The sequence below is a fragment of the Calypte anna genome, chromosome 26 (assembly GCF_003957555.1).
Source record: "Calypte anna isolate BGI_N300 chromosome 26, bCalAnn1_v1.p, whole genome shotgun sequence".
Taxonomy (NCBI): domain Eukaryota; kingdom Metazoa; phylum Chordata; class Aves; order Apodiformes; family Trochilidae; genus Calypte; species Calypte anna.
In genome coordinates this window covers 3,913,979-3,927,640 of record NC_044271.1, presented here as the reverse complement: position 1 = coordinate 3,927,640, position 13,662 = coordinate 3,913,979, and the positions used below count along the sequence as shown (strand labels likewise).

General features: G+C 56.2%; 1 protein-coding gene across 1 annotated transcript; it reads left to right on the top strand.

The window, feature by feature from the left end:
- Window positions 1–6,063: 6,063 nt before the first annotated feature.
- Window positions 6,064–12,663, top strand: TNNI1 (troponin I1, slow skeletal type). Its single transcript, XM_030465507.1, has 9 exons — window positions 6,064–6,133; window positions 8,420–8,452; window positions 9,129–9,132; window positions 9,245–9,286; window positions 9,918–10,049; window positions 10,137–10,226; window positions 10,352–10,528; window positions 11,536–11,646; window positions 12,360–12,663. The coding sequence occupies exons 2-8, from the start codon at window positions 8,442–8,444 to the stop codon at window positions 11,641–11,643; spliced, it is 564 nt and encodes a 187-aa protein (XP_030321367.1). The 5' UTR covers window positions 6,064–6,133; window positions 8,420–8,441; the 3' UTR covers window positions 11,644–11,646; window positions 12,360–12,663.
- Window positions 12,664–13,662: the final 999 nt, after the last annotated feature.

The window sequence follows — 13,662 nt, the reverse complement described above, 5'->3', positions numbered from 1 at the left end:
GGCCACTGCAGCCCAAGGACAGGGATGGTGGCCACGGAGAGGCCAGTGCAGGCATTGGACCCCCCGCCCCGGAGGCGGGACAGGGACAGAAGGACTGCAGGACCCATTCTGCCTTGGCATGATGGGACCAAGGACAGAGCCAGGGCCACCACCTGGGGCTTCAGACACGGCAGGAGGTGATGTCCCTGCTTGAGGACCCAACCATCAGATGTGGCCAGGACCTTGGTAACTGGTGTAGACCCCCAAGCATCTCCTGCAGGACAGGGGATGGATGAGTCATAGCCTGCAGGAAGCAGCACAACCATGAGCTCTGCCCCAATGCCATGGACACTGGCACAGATGGATACAGGGGGGACACAGCTCCCCCTGAGCCCCCACCCTGAGAAGGGGCTGGAGAGCTGCAGCTGCAACCCCACTGGGGACCGTGGTGACATGGCCATGCTGCTGGACACTGTCCTGCCCCGGGCTGTGCTTGGGCTAAGGGGTGACACTGGGAAAGACAATTGGGCCCTCATTTCCCTGTACCCTGTACAAAAGTGTCCCCAAACAGCACCTTCTGCTGCTTACCCTGCTCTTTGATCTGTGTTGCCCTGCAGAGTGTGGGAGAGGTTTTGTTGATTCTCCCCAACATCTGCTGCCACCCCAAGCCTCTCCCGTCACCTGTGTCCCCAGGGATTCCCACGGTGGTTTGTGGGCAGGTGACCCGGGCACTGTGCTGCCTGGCTCTGTGGGAAGGGACGGGATGGGATGGGATGGGATGGGACGGGACAGGGCGGTTCTGCCCTGACAGGCAGCGCAGACACCAGTGCCTGGAGCCACCCCGGCTCCACAAGCCAGAGCCTGAGCCCCAGCCAGGGCCAGAGCCAGGGCAGATCCTCCTGGAGACCTGGCTGCATGGGAATGGGGGAGATCTGCCCCCCCCCGGGCTGTGCTGCCCACCTCCACCGGCCCCTACCACGTCCTGTCCTCTCTCCGAGGCAGCTCCAGGGAGGTTTTGGGGAGGGGTGGTGGCAGCCTGGGAATGAGACTTTTGGTGGTTTTCCACCTGAGGAAACCTGCTTGGCCACCCCTGCTCCTTAGAGCTTTGGTTGTAGAGCCCCCCAGCTTGTGAGCAGAGATAAAGGGGGGTCCAAGCTGTGGGCATGACACCCACCTCTTCTCCAGGTGATGATTTGCAGAGTTCATGGTCCCAAGTTGCTCACAGGGCACTTCAAGACAGCCCAGAAAGCAGAAAGAGGACACAGAAAGTTTCCCCCTCACCCTTGGAGGTGGGGAAACTGAGGCACTACAGCAGCTGGTGGCCCCCCAAGTAACACTCCAGTTCCTGCTGTGGGGAGGAGCTGGCTCCTGGGGATCTCCATGGTGGGGGCACTGGGTTGGGGCTGAGCCCCAAAATGGAGCAAGGTGCCCTGGAGCTGCCTGAGTTCAAAGGCAGGAGCCTGAAAATCCTGCTCTGCTGCTCCCAGCCTCTAGGTGCCCCTGCTCCACCGACCCTCCTGGTGCTGCTAAGAGGATGCTCCAGAGCTGGGGCTCCTTTGGGGGCTGCCCTGGGCCTCCCCCCATGGGGCCAGGGGCTCCACAGCACCATGAGGGTGAGGGGGGATGCAGGGGAGGTGGCAGGAGGAGCTTCAGGGCCCTTTTTTTTTGGCTCAGTGAAATGCCAGGGCCCAGCCCTGGTTGTGGGGTCAGTTTGGAGCTGGCTGGAGCCCCCCATGGCTGATGAAGGTCACACTGACCAGATGAGGGTTTGCAGGATGATGGTGCCAACTCTTCTTGACAGCTCTGAACCTTCTCCCCCACCACGTGCCCTGCAGAGAGACTGAACGTGCCTCACTTCTCCTGCCAACATTTGTGTAGTTTGTGGGTGTTTTTTTCTCAGATAAGATTGAAAAGAAAAAAAGAAAATCACAGTTGTAGCCAGCAGTATTTTTTTTTTTAGCATTGGGTAAAAGTGCCTGGCTTCCTGCAGGTAATCCTGAAGTGATTTCATTGTAGACCATCCTTAATTACAATTCCTAGACCACTGCATTTTGTTTTGGGATCCAGAACCTGCCCCGAGCAGTGCCAGGCTGGAGAGCTGCCCCATGCCTGCTCCAGCTTCACTGGGGACAGCCTGTGGGACATCCACACCACCACTGGGGGGGCTTTGGCCAGCTCCAATAAAGTCCTCTGGAGTTGGAGTGTTGGAAGCATTGTGTCTGCCTGTAACACAGAGCTTGGGATGCTGAGGGGGATCCAGGCTTGGGATGCTGAGGGGATCCAGGGTTGGGCTGCAGGGATTCCACCTTAATGCCCCATCCCCAATGTCCTGATGTTGGCTGGAGAAGTTGTCCTGGGAGGTTAAGGTGTTGGATGATGAATGTGGTTGTGAGCACCCCCAGCAGTGGGGCTGAGGGATGAATTCACCACCCCCTCGGGCACTGGAGGAAGAAGCAGAAACAGCATCCAGGAGGTGCTGGAGCTGCAGGGAGCAGCATCGGAGCTGAGCAGGCACCAAGCCCCTCCTCACCCACTGTCCCCAAGCAGAAGTCACAGCTCCTGAGACTGACTCAGCCCATGCAGAGCTGAGGTGAGGGGCTCAGAGACAGATGGGAGAGTCTGTAACTTGTCTGGGCCGGAAATTTTGGATTATTTGGAATAGTTGTTGTGTTGGTTTTCTTTTTTTTTTTCCCTGTGAAATATTTTGCCTCAGGCTGAAAAGCTGGCTGGGTTTTGGGATATTTAAAGTGACATGGCTGGTGAACCATGTCAGCCCATTAACAGGGATAGAACAGCTAATACCCTCCTCTTCTTTGTAAGATCAACAAGGTCACCACTGGGAAGGTCTCATGTGTCATTTGGCAAAACCAAAGAAAGCTTAAAGTCTTCAGTGGGTGGCTCAGCTCCCCTTCAATGAGGTCTTTTCCCTGTCCCAAAGTAGATAATTACTCCTTAGTTTTCCGTGTACCACTGGCAGGGCCCAGTGCTGTTCATAAGGTAAGAGTCCCAGATGCAGCAGGCTGAGGAAATCCTTTGCAGGGCTACAGAAGGTGTTGGTTGTTGGAGAGCATCCCCTGGAGGCTGTCACCTTCTGCTGTCCCAGATTGATGGAGCAGTTGGGATGAGCTGGATCCCGTCTAGAGGTTCACCTGCCAGATGATCTGCAGAAGAAGCATCCAGGTGGGGACACGTCCAAGTCTCAGGAACACTCACCACTTCATTGCAAGGTGGCACTGCAGACCTGCAGCCTTGCAAACACATTGTTTGTAGGAGGTGGCACTGATGATCCTGTGTCTCTGAGCTGTTCCACCAAGGGAAAAACTTCCCCACCTCATGGTGAGGCTGGGGGCATCCTCTGTCCCAGCCTGGTGTGAAACTTGAAGCAGCTCCTGCCATCTATCCCTGTCATTTGGGGCTGGCCCTGAGCCTGGCAGCCAAGGAGTGGGATGGACAAGCTTGGAGGGGAGGTCCCAAAGGGCAGCAGAGGCTCAGCTGTTGTTTCTAAGTCCATTCTGGATGCCCTGGGAAGCCCATTGCCTTTGGGAATGCCATCAGGGTTGGTGAAAAGAGGATGATGCTTGGAGGAGAGCAAGGACAGGATAGTGGGATGGCTCCAGGGCCCTGAGGAGGGAAAGGGATCCCTCCAGCACTGCTTTGGATTCGACCCCAGCACTGCTCTGCCTAATGGATTTCCAGCTTGTCCCCTTCCTACCTACTAAGAACTCAGAGGGGTACCCACAACTGAGTAAAAACAACTCCTCATTTGGGACAGCTTGTTGTTGCTTGAGAGACAGGGATGGAATTGCAAAATGTCCTCATCCTGTCAGCCAGAGGGGATGGATGAGGAGATTCTGGGCTTAGAATCAGAGAATAGTTTGGATTGGAAAAGACTTCTCAGATCCAACCAGATCCATCCCATACAACCCTTCCCCCATCCCTGCCCAGGCCACCCCCACCCCATGTCCCTCATCCCCACATCTCCAGGGCTCTGAAACCCCTCCAGGGATGATGGGGACTCCAGCCCTGCCCTGGGCAGCCTGGGCCAGGCCCTGACAACCCTTTCCAGGGAGAAATTGTTCCCCAGCTCCAGCTTAAACCTCCCCTGGCACAACTTGAGGTGTGCCAAAAGTTCCTCTTGTCCCATCCCTTGTTCCTTGGGAGCTGAGCCCGACCCCCCCTGGCTCCAACCTCCTCTCAGGGGTTGCAGAGAGCCACAAGGTCTCCCCTCAGCCTCCTCTGCTCCAGGATCAGCACCCCCAGGACCCTCAGCTGCTCCTGGGCTGAGCTGAGCTCCAGACACTCCTCCTGCTCCTTCAAGGAGAGGTCCTGCTGCCCCCTCACTCATCTCCCCTTTCCTCCTCCTCCTCCCCACCCCAGGTCCCAGCAGAGGATGAAACCTGAGCCTGGAGCCAGTGGCATCTGGAGCAGCCCCGGTGGGTCCCAGGGCGCCTTTGTCACGGGCTAAATTTGGCTCCTCTGTGCTCTGAAAACAATCCCAAGGCAGGCGGGAGGAGGAAGATGCTGGAGGCACAGCCCCGTGCTGGCTTTTGCCTTATAAAGTTCTGTCAGGGCTGGGACAAAACCTCCGGGACAGCCCAGGGAGCAAATCCCCTGCTGGGACACTTGGGAGTGGAAAGGTCCTTGGAGGGGCTGTGAGGAGTGTGGGGGCTTGGGGGGCTTCTCCTGGGCTTGCTGGGACTCAAGTAGTGCATGGGATGGGACTGCCACTGCCACTGTCACCATCACCCACCTGACACCAGCTCTGGGTGCACCATTCCAGCCTTGGTGTCCAAGGAGGGGGAAGGAGGCAAGGAAGGCAGCTGAGCATCGGGCTCTGCAGGACGAGGGGGCTGTCCCTGCTCCCCACCATGGCAGCATGCAGCTCTGTGTCCCTCCATGACCATAATAGTCTCAGGATTAAAATACCAGGCATTGTCCCTGCCAGGCTGCACGCTGGGAATTGTTTGCTCCTAAACTTGCCCCTAAAAATACCCCGGGGAACAGGTGCCCCCTGCCCCTGCAGCCTCTGCCATCAGAAGTCCCCATCTGTGGGGTCTCTGGGCAAGGGTCTGGGGAGGGCTGCAGGAGGCTGGAGATTTATTGCTGCTTTTCAGGAATTTAATGGGAAATATCTATGGGCTGAATGGGGCTGAATGTTGCTTGAGCACCCCAACCCTCTGTGGTGTATGGGTGGTTCTGAATGGTCCTACCCTCCACCCCACCCCCCTCACCCTGGGGAGGACACTGCTCTGTCCTGGGTCCCTCTCACTGTGACCCCACTCTTTGTGCTTCACCCCGTCAGCCCTCAGCCCTGGGGAGGGGCTCTCCTGGCAGCTCTGGTGGCTTCAGGGCTCCCTTGGGGTCGTGTACTCTGTGCTTGTCCCATCAGGATGGGGGTCAGCACCACAGCAGCTCTCCAGGCTGCTCAACCCCCAGCCCCCTGGGCCCTTCAGATGCTTTCCAAAAGAGAAAAAAAGAAAATAAATAAAAGGAAAGAAAAAAATCAGGATATTTTCTGCAAAGACAAAGCACTGCAGTGTTGGGGCTTGTGGTTTCTGCAGACTCAGAACCTTTCCAGCGTTTGGAAAAGGAGGAGGAAACAGAAGAGGAAGGCAGATGTGCCCTGGAGACTCCAGCCCATCTTCATGGCATGGCACTGCAGCAGGGTCAGCCTGACCCACACAGGGACAAGCAGGGACTGGCCAAGCCGAGGTGATTCACAGAACCACGGATTCCTCATGGCTGAGAAAATCCCCATCCCACTTGAGCATGTCCCAAAGTGCTTCATTACAGTTTCTGATCCCTCCAGGGATGGTGACTCCACCACTTCCCTGGGCAGCCCATTCCTGTTCCCTGCTGCTCCTTCAGCAAAGCCCAAATATTCCTGTGCTGGGATTGCCACGGGCAGGAGGACACGGGTGGGCTCACCCACAGGTGGGATGTGTGTGCATCACCCACACCCAGGTGTGTGCTGCACGTCGCGGGGCTCCGGGGCTCCAACCAAAGTCTCAGGGCAGCAGCAGAGGGGATTTGTGCTATTTTTACTGACCACTTACAGCCAGGCTGGGGTTTCATCCTCCCCCCCAGCCGCCAGCCCCCAGCAGTGCACGGAGCTCTGGAGAGCAGACATCACCTCCCTCCTCTGCAGCCCAAGGTAAGGCACTGTCCCCGTGTCCCCTTGCTCCAGGGGTGGGCTGGCAGGGACACAGGACCAACTCCACATCAGCACATGAATTTCTCCAAATTTCCTCCCCTGTCTGAGGCTGCTTGGACAATTTTTCTCAGTTATCTGGCAATGGGGAGAAATGCCTCTAAAATACCCAGCAGGGCTTTGGAGCTGTGGTGTGCTGCATTTTTTCTGAAGATTGGTGAGGAGGGAACCTTCTGGTGAGCTCTTGTCCCTGCTCAGGGTCACTGGTGTGAGACTGGGGGTGGGAGCAGTGTGTGTGAGGCCGGGCCTGTGCTGGTGCTATGGATCTGATCCCTTGGGATGGGGAAGGATATCAGGGTTGATGGTGTTTGGCTTAAGGGGGTTATTTCTTTTAAGGGTTTTCATGATCTAATGGCTTAATGAACTTTTCATGGCTGAGAGTATGCAGAATTCACTTGTCCAGAGCCTCTTGGACCTATCAAAATCTCTGTGGATGCTTCAGATCCAGCTGGAGCCTAAAAGTCTCTGCACAAGATTCCTGGGGATGTCTCACCAGAACAGCCAAGTCCTGACTCTCCTCTGGGAAGATAACTTAGAACTATCTGGCCCTAAAAATTGATTGACCTTGATAGAGGTCATCAGCTTGAGGTGCAGTGTGGGTTTCACCTCCTGGGGACACCGAGCTTTGGGACACCCCTCCTAGGGACACCCAGGATGCTGGAGATGCTGAGAGGTTTGCACAGCCCTCATCCCCTCCAGGGACACAAAGGCTTTTCTGTCTCCCCCAGAATAAACTGGGGGGAGCAGCTGGGACTTGGCTCCCTCAGTGTACCCGTGTCAGGCAGGAGGAGCCACCTTCCCTGCATGTCCTCTGGGACATCAGTTGTACCAGCAAAAACCTCCAAAAAGGCCTGAAATGGGCAGCTCTGGCTGCACGGAACTGATGTGGCTTTGGGGAGGAAAAAAAAAAATTGTGCTCTTGGGATTTTACCTTGTAAATCCAGCGATGTGGCAGACTCTGGGGAAATGATTCCTGCTGGGATTTTATGGCATTTCCCACCCAAACCCCATCCCTTCAGGCCACTTCTCTGGCCAGGCAGCACAGGGACAGGGACACATGGATGGACCTGGGAGTTTGCATTGAGATTTCCCTGGCACAGGCTCCACACCTGCCTGGGAGCAGCTGTCTGAGACCCTCACTGTTCCTTTTCCTTTCCCCCAGCAGGAATCTCGGGGGTTTCAGTTTCCAACTTTAGGGGGATGCAGAGAGATCAAGGCAAAAAAACCCAGCTTTGCCATTTCAGTCCTAGGGAAAAGGACTGGAAAACGCTGTTTCTTTCTAAAATACAACATCAGTTTTTGACTCCTGGTTGCAAAGAGGAAAAAAGAAGGTGTTTGGCATTCCCCCCCACATTTTTCTGTTACTCAGGCTTACACAGGGCCCTGGCTTCTTGGCAAGAGAGGGAAGTATTAGAGGCAATGAGGGGGAAGGTATTAAGGCAGCACATTTTGAAGCAGCTGCCACAGGATTAGGATAGGCATAGGATTACCCAGAAAATGTCAAACACGAAGCCCTGAGTATTCCAGCAGGAATGTGGCTGCTGGAGGAATCCGCTTGGCTGGGACTTGCTGCCCCTCACTCTGTTGCTCCTCAGATGGATTTTGGCTCCATCGTCCCCATGAGGGTGCCCATGGAGAGCTGTTGGGTGGGATTCCCAACACAGAGGGGGTTCCAGGAGGCCCTGTTACTTCTGAGCTTCCCAACCACGTTCATCTCCATCGCCCCGAGCCGGGATGGGTGATGCAGCTGAAGGGAGCAGCTCGAGGCTTGGGAAAACCCCCGAGGAGCAGGAGACCGAGCCCCGTGAGCTGGGCTGGAGGCAGATGGAGCTGGTGTGAAATCAGGTTTCCTCTGAGCCAAGCACTTGGCTTTCGGGCTTCCCAACGGGATGCAGAGGCTGCCGAGACATTTCCCTGGGCCGACAGCATGGGGCAGCACCCGACCTCAGGAGCATCCTGCTGCCACCCTCTGGGTGTGGAGGGAGCCGAGATTTGCTCCTTTGTTTCAGCTTTTGTCCTCTTTTTCCTTTCCTTTCCTTTCCTTTCCTTTCCTTTCCTTTCCTTTCCTTTCCTTTCCTTTCCTTTCCTTTCCTTTCCTTTCCTTTCCTTTCCTTTCCTTTCCTTTCCTTTCCTTTCCTTTCCTTTCCTTTCCTTTCCTTTCCTTTCCTTTCCTTTCCTTTCCTTTCCTTTCCTTTCCTTTCCTTTCCTTTCCTTTCCATTTTTTTGCAGAACCAAAGACCCCTGCACCGCCATGCCTGAGCCGTGAGTATCAAGAGTTTCCCTGGGCTTTCACTCATCCCCACCGAGCTTGTCTGGTTTTAGAGGGGTTCAGCTGGGAGACCCCATGCCCCAAACCCCTTTGGCATTTCAATGTCCCAATTTCAAACCTCGGAGGTTTTTTGGATCCCAAAGCAGAGCACAGGGGTGATTGCTGAGGGGGACAGCAGAGCTCGTGGTGCCTTCAGGCTCTGTCACAGCTCAGCGAACCAACCAAACAAATCCCCCAGAGTGATCAGAAGGGAGGGAGGGGCTGCACCCATCCACCCCCGGGACCCCCATCCCTGCAGACCTGGGCAGGACCCAAGCACCCCACACACCATCCCCGGCTTATGGGGTGTGAGGATGCTGTGGCCCCAACTGCAGGGACCTGGGGCTGGCACAAAGGGCACAGTGACAGCCTGTGTGGCACCTCTGGGTGGCATTTTGCCTTTCTGAGCCGTGGCCCTGAGCTCCCACTGCATTTCCAAGGAGCATGGCTACCTCAGGGCCAGCTCAGGTGTAGGTGGCAGCTGTCAGAGGCAGGGATGAGGAGCCCAGATGCAGTGACACCAGGTGCCATCCCTTGATGTCACCACTTTTGACTTATTCACTGTTATTCACTGTTATTCACTGTTCTCTTCTTCCTTTCTGCCCTTTCCAATGGCTCTCCTGCCATCAGGGAGGTAAGTGCCCTTCCTCTCAGGAGACATCTTGATGCTGCTCTGCATTTACTGTGTTTGTTTTCAAAGAGTTTCATGCTTTTTTGTTTTTTGTTTTTTTGTTTTTTCCCCCTAGAGAAAATCCAAGATCACAGCCTCACGCAAACTCTTGTTGAAGGTGAGTCCCGAGGGCTGGAAACTCCCTGAGGTTTCTCTTACTGGGGTAAAGGAGCCAGGGCTGGGGTGGTTGGTGGGACAGCAATGAGGAACAGCAGAAGTTTGGGCCTTGGGGAGCAGCTCCCATCCCCACCTCTGCTCTTCTCCAAACTCCTCACTCATGTGGGATTTGTGGCCAAACAAACCTCCCCTGCACTTCACTGGGAGACTCCAGCCCCAAAGCCTCGGGGCTGATGGTTGAGTGAGCTCCTTGGGAGGCTGGAGAGGGGGTCCCTCACTGCTCTCCTGCTGTGTTTGTCCCCCAGGACCCGGGATTTGTGGAGCAGGAGCTCTGGAAGTGCTGACATCAGCACCCACCAGGGCCACCACAGCCCTGTGGTACCTCCAGCCCTGTTCCTCCCCTGCCCCCACGGTCACCACAAAAAAGGTGCAGGGAGGTTTTGATGTGCAGGGAGCTCCTGATGTTCCGGGAGGTTCTGATGTGCAGGGAGTTTTTGATGTAGCAGCACAGGGATTTGAGGACAAGGGGAGCAGGGAGGAGGTCTGGCAGGCTGATGGGACTGGCAATCCCACAGGTGTGCCAGGAGGCCCCGTGTTTGTTCACATTTCTGCCACTGAATTGTGCCCCTCAGAGTCTGATGCTGGCAAAGGCAAAGGAGGAGTGGGATCAGGAGATCTTGGACAAGCAGGCAGAGAAGGAGCGGTACCTGTCGGAGCGGATTGCACCCCTGCACACCAGCGGGCTCTCCTTGAGCCAGCTCCAGGTATTTCTCGTGACTGATGGTTGAGAGAGCTCCTTGGGAGGATGCAGGGGTGTCCCTCACCACCCTCCTGTCGTGCTCGGCCCCCAGGACCTGTGCAAGGAGCTGCATGAGAAGGTTGAAATTGTGGATGAGGAGAGATACGACATCGAAGCCAAATGCAACCACAACACTCGGGAGGTAGGGGCAGGGGGGCTGCAGGAGAGGCACAGACATCTCTGGGGCTCATTGCTGGCAGAGACTCCTGTGCAAGGAGATTTTTGTGCATGCCATGGCCTCCAGCTCCTCCTTTCCTCAACCTGCAGATTAAAGATCTGAAAATCAAAGTCCTTGACCTGCGAGGGAAGTTCAAGCGCCCTCCCCTCCGCCGGGTCCGTGTCTCAGCTGATGCCATGCTCAGGGCTCTGCTGGGCTCCAAGCACAAGGTGTCCATGGATCTGAGAGCCAACCTGAAGTCTGTCAAGAAGGAGGACACAGAGAAGGTGGGTGTCCCTTCTACAGGCCGGGGATGGAGACACCACCAAGGGATGCCCTTGCCCTTCCCCAGGGCCTCCAGGGCTTGTGCTTGCAAACTCAGAAATAATCTGGGGAGAGCCCCAGCTGAGATAAGGCAGAGTGAGCCCAGCAGACCCAGCCTGGTCTGAGATCAACAGCCCAGTTCTCACCAGCTGTGCAGAGATGTGAGAGGGGATATCTCAACACCAGAGACTGAGTGATGCCCAAACCTCCCTGGGGTGTGCAGGCACCCCAACAACTAGAGATGTGCAGCTCTCCCAAGGCCTCTCTCCAGAGGGGTTTTACTCCTTGGTTCCTTAGATCAGATGAGAATGTCAGTTATCAATGAATTTTCCTTTTTTTTTTTCCTCCCCGTTGCACATTTTCAGTCCTTTGGAGAGAAAACTGTGTTTTCAGCTTTCAGTTGGTGGTGAAAATATCTGAGTTTATTTTAGTTGTCCTGAGATGATTTGGGGCCATGCACTGTGACTGCTGAGTGCCCATGGCTGGCAGGGTTGTCCCCTACACATGCTGCCAGCATCTCCCCTTCCTGTCCTGGAAGTGACTGCCAGGATCTCCCTATCTCAGCATCAACCCCAGCCCCTTCCAGAATCTCAGAGAAGGTGCAGATGGTTTCCATATGGTCTGGGAGGCTTACAGAGAAAGTGGTTTTTGCTTCACCCCAATGTGCTGGTGTAAATCTGGAGTAAGCCCCATGAACTAGTTTCTTCCTCTTAAATAAATTTTCTGGGATTTTTATGCCATTCATGCCACTTAGGCTGAGGGGGAGGAGCCACATGAGCCCAGGGGCCCTGCAGGGACCAGGGGCTTGGTTGCCATTTATCCCATGGGACACATGGCAGAGGTGGCTCCAAGGGACAGGAGCTGCCTTCTCCTCACTGCTGGTGCCCCGGGGCTGAGGGTGCCCTGCACAGGGCTGGTGGCCACGGCACGGCCACTGCATCCCTGTCCCTGACCCTGTCCCTCCTGGCAGGAACGCCCCGTGGAAGTGGGCGACTGGCGCAAGAACGTGGAGGCCATGTCAGGGATGGAGGGGAGAAAGAAGATGTTTGATGCTGCCAAGTCACCCACGGGCCAGTGAGAGGTAGGGGACAGCTCGTCCTGCCCCTGCCATGTCCCTGCACCGTCCCTGGCTTGAGCTTGTGGCTGGGCACCCCCAGAAACTGCCCCTCATTCCCTACAGAAAAAGCCATCACACATCCCACCTCACATCCCCCACTTGGGATCCCCCCAGCTCCCTGCCAAGGGCTGGAGCAGCTCTGGAGCCAGGGGCAGAGAGTTGGGGGTGTTCAGCCTGGAGAAGAGAAGGTTCCAGGGAGACCTTAGAGCACCTTCCAGTGCCTGAAGGGGCTCCAGGAAAGCTGGGGAGGGACTTGGGACAAGGGCCTGGAGGGATGAGGCAAGTGGGAATGGCCTTAAATTGAAAGACAGGAGGTTTAGGTGAGATGTAAGGAAGAAATTGTGGTGCCCCTGGCCCAGGTTGTCCCCAGAAGCTGTGGCTGCCCCATCCCTGGCAGTGTTGAGGGTTGGATGGGGCTTGGAGCACCCTGAGCTGGTGGGAGATGTCTCATGGAGTAGGGGTGGCACTGGGAGAGCTTTAAGGTCCCTTAGAGCCCAAACCGTTCCATGATTCTCTGATTTCATGATGTATCCTCCTCCCAGCTCATCCTCCCCAGCTCTCCAGGGTTTGCTGCCCACCCCACACTCACCTTGGCCACCACTGGCACCAACTTGGGGCTGATTTCAGCAGCCACAAAAACTCCTCTTCTCTCCCACTGCTCTGTTTCTTTCCCACAGGAGCATCGGGAAGAAGAGTCCCCTGTACCCCTGCTGCTCCCTGTCCCTTGCTGCCCCTTTGTGCTCTTTGTGCCTTTACCCCGAGGTCACCACTGACCTGAAACACGTGGACAACTGGGAGGGAAGGAAACCTGAGCTGCTTTCTTTCAGCCCTGCCATCACCCCTGCTCCTGCATGGCCCCAGCACAGCAGCTCCTCAGTGTCACCTGCACAGGCCACTGTCCCCAAGGGGCCACCCATCACCCCTCTCCTCCCACCACTGCAGAGGTCTCAGGGTGCTGCTGGTCCTCCCACTGCTGCTGGTCACCCCCCCCCCCCCCCCCCTCAGTCCGCTGGTGGGTGCAGCCTGAGATGCAGCCAGAGGTGTATTAAAGGATGCTCTCTCAGGCCATGTGTGGGTTCATCACTGGGGGGTCCCTCACCCTGATCCTTTCCTGTCCCCCTGCAGTGTCCCCATGCTGGTGCTCAGCCAGCAGCACACCCTGGGATCAGACTTCCTTTGGGTTCATCTCATCCAAGTCCCAGCTGCCCCCAGATGTCCCCCGCCCCCCCCCCCCAAGATCTTTTCACACACCCTGGCCATGGACCCCCCCAACTTTCCACCCACCCAGCCCCCAGGCAGCAAGATTTGAGTCTTGTGAGGATGTCTGTCTGCCTGCTCACCCTCCCCTCCTCTCCTGATTTTGGAAAAGCCTCTGGAGCTTTGTGTGACTGCCTGAGCCCAATGCCAGGAGATGGGATGAGGTTTCAGCTCCCATCCTGCCCCTCTGATGGTGCTGAGGCCGCATCCTGGGCTCACACTGTCCCCAGAGGGAACTCACACACTCGGCTGCCATCCTGGCAGAGGAAGAAAGGTCTGCAGGGAGATGTAATACCAGTTACCTGACCAACTGGTAGAGCTGGAAAATGCAAGAGAGGTTTCAGGGAAACAAAACCTTCTGCAGAGCTGGAGAAGAAGCAGCAAATGGTAAATGAAGCCCAGGCTGAGAAGAGTTGGCTCTGAGCTCACTGCAATTACCCTCATTTGGTAATTAAATAAAATAAAAAAGGGGTGGTGTTTGTGGGGTGGGAAGGGATGGTAATGAGATGAAAGGCAGTAATGGGTGGTGGGTGCTGTGGGACCAGGCTCTGGTTGATGCTTGACAGCCAGTCTGAGCCCATGCCCAGCTCATCAGATCCTGAGCACAGATACCCGAAACCAGTGAGGAGCAGAACCCCAGGGCTGGGCAGAGCCTCCCTGCAGCCCCAGCCAGAGCCATCCGGGCTCAGCAGGGTCCCAGAACCCATCTGCAGCCATCCTGGG